At 34.3% G+C, this 23,586-nt stretch overlaps 2 protein-coding genes across 6 annotated transcripts in view; one reads left to right on the top strand and one right to left on the bottom strand.

Annotated features, from left to right (window-relative positions):
* LOC106123133 (uncharacterized) overlaps positions 1-17,480 on the top strand; it is a 49,964-nt gene extending 32,484 nt beyond the window's left edge. The window contains exons 32-53 of one of the 5 annotated variants that reach the window (XM_013319289.1): positions 98-267; positions 467-607; positions 755-937; positions 1,031-1,194; positions 1,264-2,424; positions 2,504-2,716; positions 2,803-3,042; positions 3,124-3,925; positions 4,131-4,355; positions 4,429-4,552; positions 4,625-5,748; positions 5,840-5,976; positions 6,048-7,092; positions 7,239-7,355; positions 7,678-7,773; positions 8,679-14,346; positions 14,415-14,536; positions 15,011-15,165; positions 15,565-15,721; positions 16,171-16,273; positions 16,796-16,838; positions 17,261-17,326. In XM_013319289.1, coding sequence (XP_013174743.1) covers positions 98-267; positions 467-607; positions 755-937; positions 1,031-1,194; positions 1,264-2,424; positions 2,504-2,716; positions 2,803-3,042; positions 3,124-3,925; positions 4,131-4,355; positions 4,429-4,552; positions 4,625-5,748; positions 5,840-5,976; positions 6,048-7,092; positions 7,239-7,355; positions 7,678-7,773; positions 8,679-14,346; positions 14,415-14,536; positions 15,011-15,165; positions 15,565-15,721; positions 16,171-16,273; positions 16,796-16,838 — 12,190 coding nt within the window. In that variant the 3' untranslated portion in view covers positions 17,261-17,326. Of the gene's footprint in view, positions 1-97; positions 268-466; positions 608-754; positions 938-1,030; positions 1,195-1,263; positions 2,425-2,503; positions 2,717-2,802; positions 3,043-3,123; positions 3,926-4,130; positions 4,356-4,428; positions 4,553-4,624; positions 5,749-5,839; positions 5,977-6,047; positions 7,093-7,238; positions 7,356-7,677; positions 7,774-8,678; positions 14,347-14,414; positions 14,537-15,010; positions 15,166-15,564; positions 15,722-16,170; positions 16,274-16,795; positions 16,839-17,260 lie in introns of all 5 variants that reach the window. The other 4 variants (XM_013319291.1, XM_013319288.1, XM_013319287.1 and 1 more) reach the window with 4 other exon arrangements.
* Positions 17,481-21,227: 3,747 nt separating this feature from the next.
* Positions 21,228-23,586, bottom strand: part of LOC106123073 (uncharacterized) — a 71,479-nt gene continuing 69,120 nt past the window's right edge. Inside the window, exons 16-21 of the mRNA XM_013319208.1 lie at positions 23,437-23,500; positions 23,183-23,342; positions 22,793-22,843; positions 22,418-22,502; positions 21,932-22,009; positions 21,228-21,351 (exon numbers count right to left, since the gene is read on the bottom strand). Coding sequence (XP_013174662.1) covers positions 21,319-21,351; positions 21,932-22,009; positions 22,418-22,502; positions 22,793-22,843; positions 23,183-23,342; positions 23,437-23,500 — 471 coding nt within the window. The 3' untranslated portion in view covers positions 21,228-21,318. The remainder of the gene's footprint in view (positions 21,352-21,931; positions 22,010-22,417; positions 22,503-22,792; positions 22,844-23,182; positions 23,343-23,436; positions 23,501-23,586) is intronic.

The raw sequence follows: 23,586 nt of genomic DNA, 5'->3' as shown, positions 1-23,586 counted from the left end.
CAGTCAAACTAGCAAAAAAAATTCTAGACAAAGGCCAACGATTGCTCCTTAATTTAGTTTTTATTTAATTATAAGTTCATGAACATACTTGTTATAGATTGGAAGACATCTGCAACTTATTGGGTAAGGACTGGGTGGCGCTGGCTTACGAGTTGGGCGTGAGCGTGGCCACCGTTAACCAGATACAAGCCAAGCGCATCACCGCCGCTGAACAGGCGCAGCTTATGCTCAAGTTATGGAAGACGCAATCAGGAACTAAGGCTCTAGGTATTTTACTTAAGTCACATTCGACTATGGATATTGCTAGCAAAATCTTTAAATGTAAAAATAAATTACATTGAAAGTTATCGCCAGTTCTATACATTTTCCTAAACTGCACAAAATCTGCTGTGCAGAGCGTCATTCATTTCAGGGGTCTGTTAGTTATGCTTATTTCCTTGTATATCAGCCACTCTTTAATTTGCAGATAATTCTTTAGAGCTAGCACTATGCCGCATCGGAAGAGACGATATTATCGCATCTCAGTCAGATGACAGCAATGAAAGACGTATCCAACGGAACATTTATCAAGAAAGACAAGAATCTGAAGAAATCGAAGCGTACAAAGGTAGTGTAGCAAATGTACCTTTGTTATGTTAAAAATAGTATAGTTTAGTAAACAAGACTTTAATGATTTTTGAAACGTTATAAATTTGATAATTTACACCAAAGCTTTTACCTCCTATCCTAAACATATTTATTTTGTGTGCTGTAGCGGAAGAGGACAACAAAGTTAAAGAAAGGATTTACGACGACAATCAAATAGCAGAAGCGATACGTCACGAATCCGAAGTGGACCAGGATGAAGCTAAATATTCACCGGAAGAGAAATCTGTTGTAGATAAGAGTGAAGTGGAGAGAACTCCAACACCTAGCGAGGACAGTGAGGAAGATGAAGGTAAATAATTTATTACAGCATATATTCATATATCTGATGTAACTGTCTCCTTATATAATTCTATAAGCATAAATTAATCGACTTGAATTACAGACGTGAAACGTAGTGTAGCTGAAAGGAAAGAACAAATTACGAAAAAACTCAGTTCAAGCAAAATACCAGCTTCGAAACAAAAGAAAGAAATCCGCGAAGAAATTATCGAGATTAAGACTCAAATAAAACCGGATATTAAGAAATTCCACGACATCGAGCAGCAGGTTTGACGATAATTTAAATATTTGAATTCTTCTTATTTGTATAGAATAATATAACATTTTTGATTTTAGGTGAAAGATAAAGAACCAAAAACGGAACGAACACGTTCGAAAACATCACCCGAAACTGTAGAAGACCAAAGAGAAATCGAAGAGCCGAAAGAACACGTTGAAACTAAAGTAGAAGAAATAAAAGTTGAACGACCTGTAGAACAATTTAGAAAATTCGACCCATCATCACCAGCCAAACCAACACCTAAACATTTGCAAAGACATATGAGAAACGAATCTATGAGATTCCCATCTGGAGACTTTTCCAACGTTACCATAACTCCGAGAAAATCTATAACTGTTGAAACAGAGACGAAACAAGTAGTTGAGACAAAAACTGACTCATTTTCAAAAGAAGTTATTTCACAAAAGGAGATAGACAGTGCGAGAGTCGAAGAAAAACTAGACGATGGTGATAAATCACCAGAACTAGTAATGGATACCGAGAAAGACGTAGCGGAAGCTACACTAAGGGATAAAATTAGTTCATTTGAGTCTAAAATTTCCAAGGAACCATCGATTGACACTACGAAAACTATTAAACTTACGAAGGAAGCTTTGAAAAAACACACCCTCGAACAAGATCAAAGTATAGAATATACTCAAGAATTCGTTAGGGAACAATCAAAGCAGATATCGAGTGCAGACACTCGCGAACATATTATTCAAAAAGTAATATATGACTCTGAAAGGCATGTCGAAACTGTCAAGTCAGTAAAAGAAACAATACAACAGTTCGATACAAAAACAAAACAAGAAGAAAAAATTAAACCATTCCCTAAAACCATGAGAACTGATTCGACACTAGTGCAGGTCTCGTCTGAGGAAGATAGCGAGTTCCTTAAGAAGTCCACTGACTCCGAAACGGAGACTGAATCACAAACTACAGTTAAAGTAGAAAAAGACAAACTTAAGTCAAAAGTTGGTGCTGAAAAACTTTTTTATGATGGAAAAGTTGACATGAGGGACAAACCTGAAACAAAATCTGAAAAGGACCAAGACAAGGATGATCAACATAAGAAAGATGATGATGATCATGATAAAAAAGGTGGTGACAGGATAGCAATTTCGGAGATGAAGCTCGAAAAACAATTAACTCAAGAATTAAGAAGTAAAGTTAGCGAAGAAGACATTACAGAAGACATAGAACAAAAAGATGTTTCTGTTAAGCAAACAGAAAAGGTACTATTGATTTGATGTAATCTCTTAACATGTCTTCACTGCTTTAATCAACATATTTCGTTTATTTTTTCTTCTTTAGATGGACACTCAACAGTCTACAGCAAGCACGAAATCTGATTTAACAAAATATACTAAGACAGATTCAACTGGTTCAGACTTACATGATTCTATTGCGCGAAAGATTTCTCAAGATTCTCCTGCACAGTCCACTATAGATAAAGTCGATTCCTTAGCCGATCTACAACAAAGTACTGAAAAAGACGTCAGTTTTGTTTCGCATACTGAATCAAAGGTCAGTTACAATTTTTTAAAGTTAAAAAAAAATATTGAATATAATAAGAGCTTGCTCAATTTTCATTGTTGACCTTTCAATTTCAGGCATATTCGAAACATAGAAGCGATTCATTGGACGAAGCGTCACAGTTTTCTGATTTAGAAGACCAAGTAGGAATAAGTCCTGCACATCGACCTGTTCATGATAAAGAAATGACGATCTCTTCGATAATGGAAGAAAAAATTTCAACAATCGCTGAAACTCATATTGATGGAACAAAAATTAAAGAAGTTCTAAAAGTTGTAGAAACTGAGACGGAATCAACCCTTAAAGACACTGAAAAGGTACCCTCTTAGTTTAGATAAAGGATTTTAATAAATACAGATTAACATTTCTAATGTAATCTAATTTTTGTATATTTTTAGAAATCACCATCAAAGGAATTGCCAATAAGTTCAAAAGCGCGACAGTTTATAGAAACAGTCCCTGAAGATGATTCCGTGCAAGAGTGTTTCTTCTCAAAACGAATTTATTCTGACTCCTTAGAGGATTCAGAACATACTGATTCTCGACGTCATTCAGAAGCAGAATCTCTGAAATCAGACCAATCAGATTTTAGAGCCAAAATTTCTTCATCTGATTTTGATGAACGGGCCGAGTATGAGGAAACTGCAGACTCGGGCAGCGGTTTCGGAGATGAGAAATTCGAAGAAAGTATTGGATTTACAGCTATTAAAATAGATCCAAAGGCATTACATAGAGATAGTAAAGATTCAGACTCTGACAAAGTTGAAGAAACTGAAGTTGTTTTCAAAAAGGTCGTTCCAAAACGTCATTCCAGAACTGAATCTATTTCCATAACAAAGTTGAGTGATTTACAACTGGACATTGAAGTACCAAAGCCTAAACAAGAATTTCAGGTGATTGTAACCGAAGCAGAAGAAATAGAAAAGTCGTTTGAAAAAGATGAAACATCTGATAAAATTTCATCTGAAAGCAGTAGAGAAGTTGAAATATCTGATAGGAAATCATCAGAGGGTATTTCTGACAGAATATCCTCAGAAGACGCTGTTACTGATAAAAAGACTTCATCTGAAGAAGAAGCCGCTAAGGAAGGTCAACGGCTGTTAGAACAGGAATCTGAAAAAGAATATAAGGAATCAATGACGGGTACCGAAAAAGTGGAATTAAGAAGACATGTTCAAAAAGAAGAGATAGTGGATAAAGGTAAGGTTAAAATATAAATCTTAAACTAATGAACAGATTTAATTACCAATACTCGATTTGATATCGAGGTTACCACAAACTTATTTTTCAAAGATAAGAAACGAGTAAGTTATTCCCTACTCTGTTGAGAGCTAGTCTACCGTTTTATTCAAGATCTAGTTTTTACTAACAGAACAATAATAAAATTTAATATATTTAATTATAGTTGCAATGGCAGATAAACGGCAATCTGTTACATCGGCGGGATCAGGTTCTATAAGTGAATTACGCTTAGAAGAAAAGAGACTTTCTGATGCCCAAAGTCTTACAGAATCAAGAGATTATACATTTGAAGAATCTGAGGATGATATAGCTACACAAGGAACACATGTTGATGTACCCAAAGAACAGACTGATCATAAAGAATACGATGTGAAAATCGAATCTCCTGGTATGTATAGCAAATAAGCATTTAATATGTAACACTAAGCAATTAGATACAATTATTTTTTGTTCCATTTCAGTGAAATTAAGTGAACCAACAAAACCTGCAAAGTTAACTCATGGTGACTCACTTGATGATGTTGAAGGTTTTCCTGAGGATCATACTGAATACGTACATAAGTTACCACATATATCAGAATCAGGGTAAGATTTAAAAAATCAGTAATTTTGGATCTCAAGAAGTAAAGGTTTTTTTTATATTTTTTTTAATTCTAGGTTACCATCCGACAAACATTTAGTGCAAGATTTTCTTAATAAAGAACGAGAAGCGCAGTTAAAACGAGAAACAACCGTAACGGTTACTACTGTAACTAAAACGGTTGAACCACATGAAAAAGTTATATCTGAAGATATTGACCGATCAGTAAAAGAGTCTGAACATATAACGTCAGCACAAATAACTGATATTACATCACAATCAAAAATAACATCAATTACAAAACAAACAGAAACAAAAACAACTATAAGTGAAACTAAATTCGATGTGAGTAAAATAAGGACCGACACACTTGGGAAGTTTGAAATATTAAGTGAAAGTAAAGATATTAAATACGAAAAGGAGTTATCTACAGAGGAATCAAGTTTAGATGATAAAACGGATACTTCTAAAGAACAAGAGAAATCTGTAATCGATGATTTATCGCAGAAAGGTAGCGTAATATCTGCCACTAGAAGTCCTACTATAGAAAAAGATATCAAAACAATAACTAAAGAAATTGTGGAGAGCGAAAAACGATCTTACGACGCAAAAGTACCACAAAAAGAAGAAAGACGACATTCTTGTGTTAGTCCTGCAATTTCACTGGAAAGAATAGCAGAGTCAGAAATTGAAATGGAAGAAGAATTACCCAAACCAGTTCAATCAACAGTTGAAAAGACTAGTATAGAGAAGGAAGATTCTGATATAACAGGGATGAAGAAATCTGATTCAGCGATGAAACAAATGGCAGACAATATAGAAATCATAATTAAACAAGCTTCCGAAGATATCGATATTTCAATCGAAGAACCATACATTGCTCAAGTTGACACTGAAAAACCTGAATTAGAAGACATAAGTGGAAAAGTCTCTGTCGACTCTATTATTGAAGAAGCAGTAACTACAGTCGAAGGATATTTAAAGTCTACAGAAGAAAAGGTAGACGAAGTGACTACTGAAGATGACCAAGTGATAATAATGGATACTAAAATCATTAAGGATCGGCCAAGTTTAATGAAATCTCTGTCCAGAGATAGTGGAGAAATCGCAATTATACCAAAAAAGAAACAAACTCGAACATTCTCAGTGCAGAGTTCTCCGGAGGAAGTCGAAGAGCAAATTTACACGGATTCTGAATCAGGTAAATGGATTAAAAGTATTCTATAACTACAGTATAAATTAATGAATCAATTTGCAAGATTGTGTAAACTTGTTTTTTTAATTTATTTTAGATATGGATAAAGCTAAAGTGCTAGAAATAATTGAGCCTAATAACGAAACAGACGGGAAAATTCCTGCATCTAGTTTCGATACAAAGAAATTAAGAACTGATTCACTTGACGATGCAGATGATTTCCCAGAAAAAGAGGTGAGCAATTTTTTTGTTATTTTATTTGAATTCGTATTTCTCTTTAAGCTAATTAATTATATTTTTTCCAGTCTGATTATTTTACTGACGAAGAGAAATGTTACGAACACATTCCCGAATCAATGGAAGTTAAGACTGAAGACAGTAAAGTGGAATATCCCGAAGCTAGCGATTCAAGAACTTCTATGCAGGATACAGAAATTGAAAAATCATCAGGAAAATTCGTTAAAAAAACACACTTCGTTGACAGTCTATTACGATCTGAATTCGTATCGAAATCCACAACCGAATCATCTGTAACAACAGTTGTATCAACTTTAACCAAATCATCAGATGAAGATCAAAAATCAGTAGTTGAAGATGGAACATCTGCTGATTTCTCTAAAATGAGTGGAGCAGATTTAGTCAAAGATTCATCGAAAACATCCTTAGAGGCTAAAGAAGAATATAAGCTCGAGGAACAAGTGGACGAAAGAGTACTTACTCCTGATTTATCTAAAAAGTCAATTGACTTAACGAAAGATTATTCCAAATCTTCAATGGATAGTAAGGATACTTCAAGAGATTTCGCAACAAATGAATTATCTAAAGATTCTACTGCTGACCTGTCCAAGGATTTCTCTAAAACATCAATAGACAGCGTTAAAGAATCTTCTAAGTCGATTGATGAAAAAACATTTTCTGAAGATCATTCATCATTTGACGTCTCTAAGACATTAGCCTCGGATATTTCTGAAGCAATAACAATGAGTAAGGAATTTATAGAAGAAGAGAGATCTGTATCAAAGATAATAAAGGTATCGACCAGTTCTTCCCAAGGAACGTCATTTATGACAGAGAGTAAGTTATTAAGTGAACAGGATTCATTTGGTAAAACAAAGACATTAGATAAAATCGATGTAATCCAAGATATCGCACAAGATAAAGATGTTCAACAAATTGATGAGAATGAAATCCAAAAAGCAATCGAGAAAGACGAATCAGGTAAAAGTGATGAAGATATAAGCAAGGTGGACACATCTGATATGAAAGAACTGAACAGAAGATGTTCAAATCTATTGGAAGACATATCATCAGGTGCTTTGATAAGAATAGATTCCAGTCACGTCACACACGGTGAGTTGTTAACTCATATTTTTACAAGCACATATAAAATATGATTTTAATACTAATTTCACCTCTATGTTCCATCCTGCAAGGGACACTTATATTTTATAGTTATGAAACTTTCTGGGTATTTATATAATAAAGTATATTTACAGATCTAGCATCAAAGTTCTCGAAAACTCCACCTCCATCTCCGGTCGATTTAATTTTAAAAGACAGAGCTAAGTCAGATGACAGTGCTGGCGACAAGCAATCCGGAATGCATCTAAAAGGTAATCTACTAAATACTGGTGTTATCCCGGACAAATACGTAGTTCTCATATAGTCCATAATACATGAGCACGCTAAAATATTTCGTAAATCACTAATAGAGCCATACTAACACGCAATTATGCTGTCGACATTAAATTCCCTTTTCCATCGACATCAAAAAGAGATTCTGAATCAGTTTATGAGTGTGACCTCTAAACTCAACTCTTTGTAGACTAATTTTGATGGATTTTTTTTACTTAATGGAGTATTTACAAAGGTTTTATTGGAAAATAGTGAATTAATACATTTCTTTCAAATGGTAATATAAGATGCAATATCCAGGTTCCGACACTACGTTCTTGGACGCGAACAGACAGTCACCACGAGCTTCCTCAGCGGGGGATAGCTTATTTAGTGAAACTGAAGCTCATCAAAGTGGTCAGTAAACTCTCCCTGATAAATACGAAATACTTGTGACCGTATATTTGTGATAATTTTTTTTCTATTATATTAAAAAAGCAATGGATATATTTATATTTATTATTATTTATAAATTAAATTGAATATTCAAAATTTTGCCTACAAACATAACGCTCATATTCTAATTAAGCTTGAATCAGTAATGTAGTGGCAAGTAGAGTCATAGCGAAACTTTACTCATAGACTTAAGTACGTAAAAAGCCTTATTTGCCACACTATTTGTTTTATGCTAAAAGCATGTATTCATTAACACCTGAATTAAAAAAAAGTAAAGTCAAATGGAAAGAAAATCAAATAGGGCCAGTAAAGCTATTCGTAATAAAATCATAGAACTGTAAAATGTCTTTATTTGCAAATATCACAAAACTTTGCCAGAATTTATCAGCACAGTAAATTTTACTTTCTTTCTTGCGGAGTCCTTACGTTGCTTTAGGTAAGTGAACCTACAGCAGAAACACATCATCATTTGTTGTCGCTTTCAAATTTACAACTACCGTCATAATATCACTACGCCGTTTTTATTTAAACGTTTCTTTATGATTCACTTTTGAGTAACGTTTCGCTTTGGTCTCAACGTTTTTCTTCATTCAGTTTATCATATTATAACTTTTACATTAGCTTAGCACTCGTCTTTGCCTTCTCCATTATATTTGCGTATCCTGTATATATCGCTTGCATTTAACATATTATTCCAATGTTGATGAAAGAAACCTATTATATTTTTAATTTAAATATATATTTGTTGTGTATAGAACCTTCTTTGTAAAAACATATTTCTATATAGCTTAAAAAGTAAATATATGTTAATGAAAACCTTTCCCAAAAAATCATTTTAACACACTTACATTCCTTTTTACTTACAGGAATATTAACTGAAGCGTCGAAAGTGCTAAGTGAAGCCGCCAGACCTAAGTCCCCAATCAAACATGTCGCTGATAACTTATCCTTTGTGAATGTCGATCAACCGACACTAACAAGCGGTGCAGTAGAATTAGTCGATCGTACTATCGAAAAGAGTATGGACGTAATAGATCAAATAAAAAAGGAACAACTTGCCGTTAAAATGGAAGAAATGCATAAAACAATTCCATCGGAAAACTTTTACTCTACATCTGTAATTGAAACCTCTACATCATCTTCGTCTATTCATAAAACGGTCGAAGGTGCGGAGTTAAAATTCCAAAACATTGATCCTGATGCCGTCATGTCTGATATGGTCGCAAAACTTGGAGCAACTCAGGAAGAATTCAGCACAATCTTAAGTCAGAAAGAAACTGAAACAAGGAAAATATCAGGACAAGAGTTTTATTCCGAAACTAAGCATGTGTCTTCTTCCGATGATGATTCACTTGTAATTAAAACTGAAACTACACATGAATTACGAGGTCAGGAACACGAGGTGAAAGAAAAATCTGTTGTCAAAAAAGAAGGCGATCAAACTGAAACTTCAGAAAAAAAGTTAGAAAAGGCACACGAAGCTTCTGCTAAAAGATCCGATGTAGAAACGAAAACTGTTTTTAAAAGCACAGATGATACCGATATTATAAAAGTAGAGAGAGAATTTACCGAACAAGGTCTCTATACAGGTCGACAGACAAAATCGGAAGAAAAAATGACTGCACTGAAAGATGAGACTGTTAAGAAAAAACAGGAAGTTAAAATATCTGAAAGAGAAATGTCACATGAAAAGTGGGGTAAGGAATATTTTACTGAACCTGGAGAATTAGAAGACATTCAGGAAGCAGATGATAAATCAAAAATAGCTTTTGTTGACTCCTCTTTAAAAATTGTTGAGAAAGATGAAGTCGTTTCAACCACGGAGATATCTGAAAAGGGTAAAGTTATAAGTTCAAAAGTCGAACACCACAGAGAAGAATCTGTTATTGAAAGCAAAGAACACGACGACCTCAGTTCTGATGCCTCACACGCACCAAGTTTCAAAACTGACTCGGCTGATAAGAGAGACTCATCTGAAATGAGCCCAAGAAGTAAATCTAAGTCATTCAAAAAAGATAACGAAGTGTATGAAGTAGACTTTATTAAAGAAATTAAGGTTTCAACTTCACCTATTAAAAGTTCATTTAGTCGAACAGGAAGTCAGGATACTCATTCTGAATCAGAAGTAGTACCTGATTTACCACATGATGATAAAACAGGAGAAACTCCCAAAAAGGAGAAGCCAAGTAAATCTCCGATAAAGCTACAACAATATCAAATTCAAGATCAAGTATTAGAAGTATCTCTACACAAAGCTGATTCCTTTGTTATGGGAGAGATTGAACCGACAGGCGCTAAACAAGAAATCGGTGAATCATGTTCTGTTGAAAGTCCTAAAAGTGACGTTAAGATTGAAATCAAATCAACTGAAGTTGTAGAAAGTGAACAAACTGTAAAATCCGTAAAAATGGATTTGATGCCAAATGTGATTGAAACAGAACGAACAGAATGGGAAGAATCGACTACCGTTACTAAAGATTTAATGATAAAGTCGAGTGAAAGCGTGGATACTGAATATATGATCAAATCACTTGAGTTCCATGATGGTGAAATTCTGCAAAAATCTATGGATTCTACTGTTAGTGCAGAAACATTACAGCCATCTGAATTCTCAACCGAAGGTGATTCTGCATATTTGACTGGGACAGATCATAAAAAGGAAGAAATAAAATTAATTAAAGAAAAAAGTCTCGAAGACATTTGTAGTAGTGGATATGATACTGATCTCTCTTCTGCCGAGTTTCATGCACTGAAACTTGAAACAGAAAAGGTTGATTATGACACGTTGATGTCTGCTCAACCACTCACTGACTTATCAGTTTTGGAAAAAACTATAGATGAAGTCAAGCAGTCTCTTGAAGCAGCGCAAGTGGAAATTATAAGCGAAAAAAGTGATGGGAGTAGTAAATATAAGCAATCGCCCTCCGAGTTTCAATTCAAAATGTTAATAAGTCCTGAGAGGCCTGATGTTATAACAGAAGAGCCCCACCACACCGATGATGGAAGTAAAGTTGTGATTGCTCTTGAAAAGGAGGAGAAATTATTGGACAGTCAGAAATCCGATAGCATCTCACATAAAATAAGCTCACAAGATGAAACTTTAACATCAGAAGAAGAAAAAGAAACTGTTCAGATAAAAGAATTTAGCCCACCACTCGATACTGGAGACTTGTCAGTAAAATCGGACAGCGGTCCTCATTCTATTTTAGAAACTGAAAGTGAAATCGGATTTTCTGACCGTGACGGCTCTTCTAAAGGCAGTCCGGAAGTAAAATTGCGAGTTCACAAACACATAACAAGCAAATTGGGTGTCGTCGAAAGACGCTCAGCATCTGAAATAGAAGGATGGTCTAGCTCTGGCGAAAGTCATTATCAAAGTTTTGAACACTCGGAAAGTAGACCGTTATCTTCGGATATCGAGGTCATGTTAACAGCCCAGAGTGGTACTGAATTTGAAACTGCGCTTACGAGTCATGACGTCTCTTCACAATCACTCAGGACTTCAAAAGATTACTTTACAGCAGGAAGTTCGCTTGCTTCAAGAGACAGCATGAAAAGTCTAGACTCTGATGGATCGAGTCACGTAGCGAGTATTGATATTTCAGATGCATCTGAAACTTTAGTTCCTTCAGCAAATGAACTTAAAGAAGAACTGATGGAGAGCAGTACCTATGTAGAACAATTTCTTCATGAAACAGAAAAGGAACAGGTTTTAAAAACAAAAGAATTAAGTGACGAGGAGGTGTCAGGCGATGATGAGGAGAATAAAGTTGATGGTATTGAAACCCTAGGCAAAATGAAAAGATCTCATGAAATGCGATTTCAACCAAAAGAAATGATCCCAGAACATTTTCCTTTAGACGGAACATCTGAAAGCATTGAGCTTGAGGATGATTCAATAAAGGATAAAGATGGATCAGATACAACTATTTCTAGTCAACTTAAAACTGATGAAATTTTGTCGTCGTCTATTTCTAAATTAGATATATCTTCGTCTATATCACAATCTGAAATAAACAAAGAAGAAGACTTGGAAGAGCCGATGATTGTAAAAGAATCGACTACAAAAGACGAAGCAATACCTTTTGCTGTAACAAAGATAGATAAACCACAAAGAGAGTTAGTGGATGTGGATAGTCAAATAATACCTGTTGGATCTTCAGAATTCGAGGATATTGAGAAATTTGGGATTATAAAATCACAAACCAAACATACTGACGACGAAGTTATTCGCCAAACGGTGATTCAAACAGAACAGAGTGTACCAAAAGAAAAGGCTGAGAAAAGTGAAATCACAGAACAGTGCGTAAGAAAGACTGTCCAAGATGTCAGTGCAGTACCTTTTCCTATTACGGAAAAGCCACAGAGTCAAAGAGAATTTGTTGACGTCGAAGCTGAAATAATACCTGTCGGTACGAAGCAATACGATGAAATATCGAAATCAAAAAGCGATTCTTCAGTACCTAAAACAAAAGCAGAAAAATCTACGGTATTGCAATCTGAGAGTCATTTGGAAAGCAAACAAAGCTCCACATCCAGCTTAAAAACTCATGAGCACGTATCGACTCCACATACTCCGTTGTCTGCGCCTAGCCAAAGTTCGTTATCCACAGAAAACGGTCGAGAGTACGTCTTAGATGACATTTACGACATATCTGAAGCACCTGAATTGAAATCCGATTTCGCAACCGAAAGCAGTAGATCTGAATTAGTGGTCACAACAGAAGATAAAACATTACGAACTTACGAAAAGGAACAAGATTCGCCAACCAGTGATGAATTTGAAATGGTTGACAAACCAAGTGAAATGGATGATTTTGTGGTAATAGAAGAGGTAGCAAAGGAGGCTCAAGAAACAGATCCGGAGGGAAAAAGTGTCAAAATAGTCTCCCAAAAATATGTTAAAAGACACGATGTGGAAGTCGAGGAATACTTATCAAAAACCGCAAAGAAACAAGACAGCAGCAGTGCTTCTGGGTCTTTATCTGATGAGGAACTACTCCAATTTGAAATAGAGCAAAAGAAGCTACAAGCTCAAGAATTAGCCGAAATCGAAGCAGGTAAACGTTGGATACAAATGCAGTTTGAAGGAGATCCGAGGTATGATTATGAAAGAATACCACTGGAAGATATTAAAGAAGAGGAAATGACCGATTTTGATGCTAGTAGAATTGGAAGTTTGAGTTCTCAGAAAGAATCAATTGGTAGTTACGGTAGTTTTAGAAATTCGTATGGAAGTTTATCAGAATCTGAAATGGCGTCACGAATAAGATTCAGAGTGCGCGGAGAAAATGACGATATATCTATCAGTTCACTGCAAGAATTTGAGAACCTCGAAAGAGCATTAATGGAGCAGTACCAGCAACATTCATCGTCATCTCAAGATTCGTTAAACGGATCTTTACCGCGGCGATATATTCTCAGTAGAAGTCAAGGGGATGATATATCCGTATCGAGTCTCAAAGAATTTGAGGGTTTGGAATCTGCATGCTTGGAAGCTTTAAAAGCTGAAATTCTAGCTAAGCAGAAAGAAGCTTTGTTACAAGCTGATCCGAAGGTAGCTACTGGTAGCTTCTTGGAACAAGAGAAGCGTTCTTATAGCAGTAGTTCGGACAGTAGTCCACCTCTTAAAGGTGGAAGCCCGGGACAAAAATCTGGAAGCCCGTCTCAGAAAGGAGGAAGCCCATCACAAAAAATTGGTAGCTACGGTAGTCCATCTCAACGTCTCTTAGCTGATTCAGCGGCAATTAGAAAGTTAATTGACCAACAGCTAGCCCTAGAGCAAAGAATGCAGGAACAAGTCGTACCAAAGATTATAACAGTCAAAAAACATGACGACCGTGGCGCATTTTTCGTGCCGGAACCTGAACCTGAGATATCAAAAGATAAAACAGAAGAAGCTGTAGAGGAATGTACCAAATCCTCAGCCTTCGTGTGCGCTGCAGCTCCGAGTGACGGGTCGGCGGAATCCATACCTGGTGATTGCGAGGAGATGATGAAAATTTTGGACCAAGAGGAAAAAGCTAAACGTCAACAGAAGCAGTTACAAGCTATTTCGAGGACGTTCTCAGAAAGTGGCGGAGTTATTGAAGTCGTACGCACGACAACAGTAATTCAGCAAAGATTTGTCGATGGAAAGAAAGTATCGGAGACCGTTTCTAGTACTGATAACGAGGGTGCTGTTGACATTCCATCGAGGTCTATGCAGTACGATGACGGCTGTATGTCTTTAGGGTCAGAGATGTCATCGTCCTTGGCTTCTCAGCCTTCGGAAATGGACAGTTTAATGACTGTGATGGAGAAGCACTCCGGGGGGGAGACCGTAACTGTGACACATCAAACTATTGTAACGTCTTCGGAGAAGCCGGAGGATTTAGAGTTTATGCGTGAAGGCAGCGGTATACGTGAGCTGTCGCCCTCCTCCGGGAGGTCGGCGGCTCACAGTTCTTTCTCTGGTAAACAATTTACAGATCCTGCTAGCGGTTCCTGGAGCTGTCAAGATGAAGAGTTGAGTTCTTCTGGCAGTTTCAGCAGGTTAGCATTCAAGTAAAAAGTGAAGTAAGTGAAAGAAGCCGTGATTTAAAACATATTTTGTTCTACAGAGCACGAGCAGACTTAATGCTGGGCAGCACTGACAGTCTGGAAGCGACAAGTTCTAACGCTACTAGAGCTACATTTAACTACGAGGTGGACACACCGATGACAGGCAGTCTCACTTCTGGAGGTAAGAACCTTTTGTAAAATAATCATTCATTCTAACATCATAAATAAATTGGCAACTAATTTAAAATATGCTTTAAAAAACGAACAATCAACTAATAAATTAATGCATATATAATTTAACTGTATAAATAATTTAAATTAAATAAATTGAATAATATTATTTCTTATTATATTCAATCATATATCGTCTATTTATTGTTGGAAATCAAAATTATGCTACCATCCTCGCTTTTTATATAATAACGATTTTGTATCCAGAATGTTCTACTCAGCATTGCATTGGTGAACAAAATCAATTTTTTTCTAAATCAGTAAATTCTTCAAAGTCTTTTAATGGCTTCTTTAATTATTTATTTTTTTCACAAAGTTTTATTAAGCTTCTGGATATACATTTCTATGTAATCATATATTTAATATAATCTATATTAACATATTGCTATCCCACCAAGCTTGATACTAATCATAGAGATAACAGCGGTACGCCCTCTAGGGTCCAACACTATGGTCTCCTCACTGGACACAATGGACCCCATCACTGCCGTGCAGGTGGAAAGCTTGGAGTACCAGTCCAGCGAACAACATTCACATGATTATGAAGTACAAGAACCAGAAACTGATACGGATAAATTGGTAGGTATTTAAAATTTACTTCTACATGTAAACATGTTTTTCTTTTAGTAGCAGTCTTCAAAATGAAGAAAGTTATCTATACACATTTATCCGACTCTTACGGTGAAGGAAAACATCGTGATGCAACCTGCACATATCTGAGAAGAAATTCAAAGATATGTGTGAAGTCAATCGGCACTGGGCCAACGTGGTTGTGGCCAGTTACCTCTTACTTGGATAGGCTCCGAGCCCCTCAGTGCCGACATATATTGAACTGATGATATATATAATATTGCATTGTCTCGGGATTTGCACATGTATGCCAAATTACATATGTAAATCGAAAAACATTGCAAATCAAGTGCTTAAACTCCTGAGCCACCAAAGCTCTCAGTGCAATATTATTAATTGTATTTCTAGGATTCTGACGGACGTATACCAAAGGCGAAGGAGCGTACAATAATGTTTGATAGTACTGACACACTGAGTGCAGTCAGTGCTGACAGCTCGGTGCGAGAAGCAACAGTTGAAGCTCCAGCACCAACTTTTTATATCGGAGATACACCAATATTGAGAGGTGAGATTCTTACTGTATTAACAGCCTAGACAATTGCCATCCCTTACATTTTCTTTGACAAAACAGAGATAACAATATATGTCCATACAGGTGCCATAGTTGAAGAGAGAGAGAATATAAGTCAAACTAAATTATGACAGCTCACTAGCGCCATCCTGTCAATGTCAAAAAACTGTCACAAGATCCTTGTTATACTGAAGATTTCTTTTATTCTTTTATGGCAATTTTTGTGCCTAAGTAGGTTTTATATATTTCGTGGCAGTTTACCGTGAGAGCAGCGGTTTGATATCCAGGTCCAGATATCCTTGTTGAATTTAATGTTCTTTAATTAATTAAAAATCTTTTTATATTAAATTTCCTGTCTTCTTTCTAAGAAAGGAGTACTTATGTTTTTTAAATCTATTTCTAATTTGCTTGGATTGTCTTTTACTTAATTTTCTTTTTCGCAGGTGAGAAGAAAGAAGACGAAGGTCCGTCGCAGTTGTCAGGCAGCTGTCCCGCGTCTCTACCACCAACCACTCACCCCTCCCCACCTATACCAGCTCAAAGAAGGTACTTTGAACTTTTAGTTAGTTCAGTCATATTAGCGTAAAGGTTTAACCTAACTAGCAATTGGCTGAATTTTCAGATATACATTTAAAAAATTTACTCAAGATTTTGATAAAAAATGTCTTCATCGTAAATTTATTAGACCAGACAGATTATTCGTGACACTAAAGTATTAAAGGTAGGTAACGCATATGCAATTGCATATGTCTATGGGCAACGGTCACCTCGCTATTTCAGCGATTTCAAGTGACCGCTCGCTCGTTTGCCACCTTATGATATAAAAAAAACTAAGGTTTATTTTGTACTAAAATTCAGCTTATTGCTAACTTATTTCTATTTCGCTAATGTGACTGAATTTAAATCTTCTGTACTCAAAATTGGCTTTTATTTCTTTCTTAATACGATATAATTTTAATGTTTATAATCTTTGTTTATCGCTTCTTATTGATTTTTTGAAATTCAAAGATCGTTTAATTTTGAATTTGCTGAATTAAAAAAGTATTAAAAGAATGATTGTTATTGCAGCTGCTATTGTTTAAGTCACTCGCGAGACAAGACCGACAAATAGGTACACTTTTATATAGTTAAAAAGCTTTTTATATATATTTTGCAAATATTAATATATATTTATCTCATATACATTGCTTTTTATTTTACGGTTATGATTGTTTTTTTTTTGGTTTTATTTAAATTGCTGATTTGTGTAAACTATATAGCATGGAGTTTCGGTTTGAATAAATATTTCTAAATGGAAATTATGTTCAGATTCAATTTTGTAATTTTAAAATTATAAGGTTATTTGATATTCAAATTTAACATGTGTTTTATTTATTTTGTTAAAAATGAGCTCAACTAACATCGAGACATAAAAAATATAACAGTCTTAGTCTCAATTTTTTTAAAATTTATTATTATGAAAGTAACTGTCAGAACATAATATCCATATAAGAATTGATTAATCTTATTTTAATCCTAATGTTTTCTTTTCAGATCTCTCACAATGATAGCGAAGTCTCCACTCTCAAGTCTCGATGAAATTGCAAAGAAATAAGCCTAACATTTCTATTGAACATAATTTTGCTATGACAATTTCAAATAACATTTAGCTTAAGCGATCGCACGATGCGCTTATTTATAAAAATAAAACTAAGGCAATTAATAAATTCGACAAATATCTAACACTCTTTAACCCTTAACCCTTAACCCTTAGTAGCCTGATTTATATACGAAAGTGATTTATTTTTTATATTACTGTTTGCTTGATAAAATAAAACAATAATGAAATTTTTTTTTAATTTGGTTGGAAAGAATATTACACAACAGTAAAATAGGTACAGCCAACCTATAAAAAACTAATAGTAATGTGAACATTCGGTTTAAAAGATTGGTATCAAAATTGAAACTCTAGGCTACTAAGGGTTAATTCGTTGGTGTTCAGTGTGACGAAGTAATTAAATTCTACTGAACTAGTTTAGAGAAAATTACGTAAGTATTACTTTAGTAAAAAAAAGTTTTTTTTTGCTATAAAAAAAAATCGTCGAATTAAGGGTTAATAACATGATTACAAGAACATTTTAAAATTCCCAGTTATTTAAGATCCTATTTATATAGGAAAAGTATCAAAATATATTGCTATTAAATGGTTACTTGAAGAAAAATCACAATAAAATTATGACAAAAATAATTCTGAACGCATCTTGAAATTATGGAACGTCACTAACTTTAGAACATAACCTACAACAAAATCTAGACACTTTTCTACTGACAAACTTTAACATTGGTTAAATTGTTAAATAAAATATTTGTTATTGCAATTTAACCAAATTACGGTTATTTTTGGTACTCATTTTGTAATGACGCGTCAATTTTATATGACGCTTGTCCATCGATTTATTAAAGTTTTAGAAGCTTAGCTTTATAGTTAAAATGCCGCTTTTTCAGCAAAAGCATATTTTATAAAAATGATGAAATCTTGAAATTTTGATATAGGATTTTCCCTTTCCCTTACTGTAGAACTTAAATCTACACTAAGGGACGTCCTTGGTAGTCATTTATCGATGTCAAAGAACAAAAATGATTTTTTGATTACAACTATTTCGCTTAATAGTACGAAATATTTCGAAGTTTTGCACAATTTCTCATATAAGTATACCAAACGGATAGATATCGTGGAAGCTACGGCCAACATTTTTTAGTGGTTACAGACTGCTTACGATTTTATATGTCCTGCACTCAACTCGTTAATTAACCACTAAGGGTATTTAAAATCTACACTAAAACTTCAGTGGCCACTTAACGATTGAATGCGTTCACTAAATTTATTAGGTTACGGCATTTCTATGTTTAATTATGCGTTTTGTAAAACTTAGTTTTTGATACTTGGTTATTTTTGGCAGTATAAAATAGTGACTAGACAATTTTGATACGATTTCCTAAATTCCTAATTATAGACACTTTTCTATGTCTGCGACTTTTAATCTATAATAATTTATTTCAACTTTTATATTTGCTTTTCATTTCCAATTTTGACATAATAAGGAATCGCCATAGTAGCTTATAAACTTAAATAAGGCTTTGTCCATCCAAATAGTTGGTCGTAGAATTAAAAGTAAGAATAAATAGTTTTTCAAGATGTGCTCATATCCAAATATGAAAAAAAATAAAAATCAAGATGGCGTAGACAAGGATAGATAGATATCTCAGATGGATAGTGGATAGAGGGTGGTTCTTGTGGTTTGAGACTGAAGGAGACATGACATAGAAATGTAGTTTGGGAGTTAGATATGAGAATCTGCGATTCTATCTTTAAATATGTAACATTTGCTAGTGTATTTATATTGATAGTTTATGTTTTAACCGTTTTTTCACTGCAAAAACATTGGAACATACTGTCATCTACGCTTTATCTATATGAATGATAAGGATGGACATATGTTTGTGTGTTTATGCAGTTGAATGATGCGGTTAGTCGATGTGCTTCTCGGTGTTGGGCTCCGCTGCGCTGTATTAAGTTTCAAGTTAGTTAAGTTGCTCTATTCAATTGTTTCACGTTGTATTTGTAATATTGCTAAATATTCTATCGATAACTAAATTACTATTGAATATTGAATAAAAACGCTATGTCTCATATTTAAATTGTTGTTTCATTTAACCTCCTTTTCCACTGGATAAAAGTATAGTAACAAAAATACAGTCAAACCCTGGATAGCTCGAGTTTCTATCTTATGGAGGACATCCATCGGGACTGGACTTGGCTTATCGAAGTAAAATAATCGTAAATATTCATTATTTTAGTAGAAACGTGTTAATGAGGTTTGCCTCCATAATAAAAAGTTAAAATTTGTAATAAAAAAAATTTAATTCACAAATAAATAAATAGGACTAAAAGCTTTACAGTGCTTCAAAACACGTAATGATAAATTAAAAAATAAATTAATTTTGTACACAGACTAAAAAATAATTATAATTAACAATAATTACCACTTTTATTAAACTTTTCTCGTATAAATTAATTCTAAACAACATTGGCACTAAATTTGCACATAAATTGTTTTTAATTAACACTAAAAATAATAGAAAGTGACTTTTAAGTCTGAAATGATGCATTTACGTCCTTAAATGGACACTAAAACAGAAGATTATTGTAAATTTCTTATAAATCGACAATAAGGAACCGTAAATTAAGTATAACTGCATCCTACAGTGAGTTTCTGAGACCTAAATCTCCGTTTAAGGAATATTGTTATCTATATTTTGTCAATGATGAAAGACAGAGATCACGATTTATTTAAACGGAGATTCTGCCTCAGAAACTCACGGCTAGTGAGACACGGTAAACGCGCGTTACTCAACTTCTCTTTCGTCTGGCATTGCTTTGCCTCGATATCGCCGCGGCATCCACACGTCATCAACTCGACCTCTCACCGTCCGCCCGTGCAAGTGAGAGTGACGTTTTAATATATTTATCGGGGGAGGCGGCGAGGTGTGGATGCCGCGACGATAGCGAGGTGTGGCGGGAAGGTGCCGTTAGGCGTTGACTTGATGAATCGAAGTCAAACTTTAAATACGATTTTCAAATAAATAAAACTGAATAATAAATTGTTTTGCAAAAAAAACGTTACTTTCCATTTTGAAATTAATTTAAATCATAAAAAATTTTAATAAGTGGTATTAACAAATAAGTTACCGTAAGACTAGTCTAAGTTATAAATGCATTTGAGCCTCTGTATAACAATATACAATCAACTAATACAACTTTTCTAACAGCCAAAACCAATAATAAATCCTAAAGATCGATCCGGTTATTATATGGCATTTAAACTGTAGATCAGCAGGATTAGACAAAGTGCATTCGCTCAGAACCGATTCCATAACGAACTTCAAAAATGTATGGAACTGACAATAAGTTAGGATAAGTCACGTGATTGTCGCGCCTCACTTCCATACATTTTTGAAGTTCGTTACAGAATCGATTCGTTGCGAATGGACTTTATCTAACCCCTCTGGTTATTTAAATGCTGTTGAGTTTTCTAAATCAATAAAAGAAACAAACGATATGAAATTATTATTTTAAATATTTGGAACCGATTATTGGGATTGGCCGTTACCTCTTCTCTTCTATAATATGTAGATAAATAAAACTTTCATTGAATTAACAAGAAATAAATGTATGAAAACTTTTCAAATAAGAAATCGTACAAAAACTAATAAAATATACAACAGATTTCTTGTTCAAATTATTTTCATACAACTTTAAATCTAAATAAATATATTCTTACATTATTATGGCATTCATAAACTTTTCATTTTATTGTAAAGCAAAAAAACAAAAGGAAAAAATATTATCAAATTCAAATAAATAAATAAATCCATTAATAATCCTTTAGGTGGTAAATAATTCTTTAAAAAACAAAATTGTGTACCCAAAAGACATATTCTGAAACAATTAGTGAAACTTTTATTCTTCTCTCTAAACTTCTTATATTCAATCTGCCAAGTCTTCTTATTTCAAAATAAATACTTATTAATATCTTGAATGTTCTTCATCTTCACAACGAATCAAACTCCGATACGTCACTGGTCTAAAATTAATCAAAGAAAAAAAAACATATTAAAATTTAAATCAATATTTGGATTAAAAATAATACGACTTAGCGGCTTATTGTCAACATTACGTCTAGAAATAAATTGCATAAAATCAGATTAGCTGTAAACTATAAAATTTTATCAAGTTAAAAAGGAATAAATATACTTAAATCGTTAGGTAAATTAGTTTTAAATCTAGGAAAGGAAGTTATATTTATCAAGTAAACACAGTCGAACCAAGATAATCGAGAAACATCGCGGTTTTCGTACTCAGGATCGACTGTATACATTGAAGTAATTTCATGCACTGACTTTTATACATGGACAGGCTAAAAACCGCGTTATTTTGTGTCAATTTGATTCTCGCCATGTTGGCGGTGGTGAGAATTGGAACTAATAACAGAGATATAACTGTCAGGAACTATAACAGGCGCATTCAAATCAGAACACAGCGAATGTTGTCATTTCCAAGCAACGACCTATCCATGTATAAAAGGCAGTGATTTGATAATATTGTTGGTATAATTACAAATTAAGTGAGACGTGACGTGTTAGAGAGAGAGGTGCAATACCCACAAGGTCAGGTTTATAGAGGTGTACGTGCGGTAAGAGGAAGGTGGAGCCCAGGTCGCGCTCCGCCATCGTGTTTGCCTCCTGTATTCAGATTGGGAACAGAACATGGAAACTTGATTAAAGTGCTCTAATATATGTGTCATTTAAATCACAAATAAGTACAAAACAAGACAGCCATTAAATTAAAAAGGACAATTTAACTTGGTTTGGTGCCAAAAAGTTATTAAAATTAAAGGAATTTTTTTATCGTCATGCATTCATCTAGCTGTCCAAACTCAACATAAAAACTTACTAGTTTGTCTCCCATGCTAACTCATGCATACCACGGATCTCTATACATGGACCGGCTATAACTCGTGGTATTTTGTGCCTATTTGATTTGTCAGGTACTTCAATATACGTTTAAGTCGGAATAAAGTAAAAGCTGTCACTTCCTAGCCTGTTCATTTATAGATAAGTGGTCAGAACGTTTAATGTTGTACCACAAACCTGATGTGTGAGTCGTGTGGAGGATGCAGCTCTGCCAGTGCTCGCTGGCAGAGTGCCGCCCACTGACCTCGCCTCCGACAGCGTCCTAGAATTATTACAACTCAAGTTATCCCACAGAGTCTCAAAACCATAACCATAACTCTATTATGTTGGTATAACGATAGATGGCGCTATTATAAAACTAGATAAACAATCGTATATTTTTTTATTCTCATCGCAGGCTTCCGAGACCAATATATCCGCTTAAAATATATTGTTTTTTTTTTGTTTTGTCAAAGAAATGACAGGGATGACGATATGTTTTATACAGAGATTTTAGTCTAAGAAACCAATGGTTTTAATATAAATAAAAATCACTTTTTTTTCAATACTTACAATTCACCAATTCTCCTCTCAGCGTCTGTCCATTCTGATAAATCTTCTTGACTAGATATTAAAAAATAAGTAAGTACTATACTTAAGTGTTACTTAAGCACTAAATCTAAACTTAATATAAAGTACAGAAGATTGAAAAGCTACATAAAATTAGATAAATGCAATAAAAATAATTTAAAGAGTAAAATTCAAATGAAAACAATTTTTTTATGTAATGACACATCCAATCTTTGATATAATCTAGATAAGCAAGAGTCATTTTGTTTTGTGGGAAATATTATACGATCCCTTGGACTTTTACCTATCAAAGTTCAACTGTATCCATCCATACATGCCGGTAAACCTTAAAGACACTTCGCCTTGTTAACTATATTACCCGAACTAAATTACCTATACGACTTCCTCAACGTGCTGAATCTAGAAAGTTCTCCATCAATGTCAGTCTTGTTGACTGAGGAGATGTCATCTCTGTCATCCTTCTTGTCACGATCCATTGTCTCGTCCGGACGGATTGTTGTTGACACTTTGAATCCGGCTGATATTAGGGCCCCTGTTTAGTCGAGTAAAGTTTTTGTTAACATTAACTAGATGGCGCTGTTTCTAAATATTTAATTTTCCAATAATAATATAAGAATCTTAATTACCTTGTTTATTATGTCTATCCTTCTGTGCACTATAAGATGATTCCAAACTGTGTTTTCTTCTCATCTGAAAATATATTTTTAAATTAAACATTGTATTTGGCACGTTCATACCAAGAGAATTATTTTACTCGACGTGCCAACTCAAACGCT

Source organism: Papilio xuthus, unplaced genomic scaffold (genome assembly GCF_000836235.2).
Source record: "Papilio xuthus unplaced genomic scaffold, Pxut_1.1 DF826159.1, whole genome shotgun sequence".
NCBI lineage: Eukaryota > Metazoa > Arthropoda > Insecta > Lepidoptera > Papilionidae > Papilio > Papilio xuthus.
Note: the sequence above shows the minus strand (reverse complement) of the source record. Positions and strands in the feature narration are given on the sequence as shown.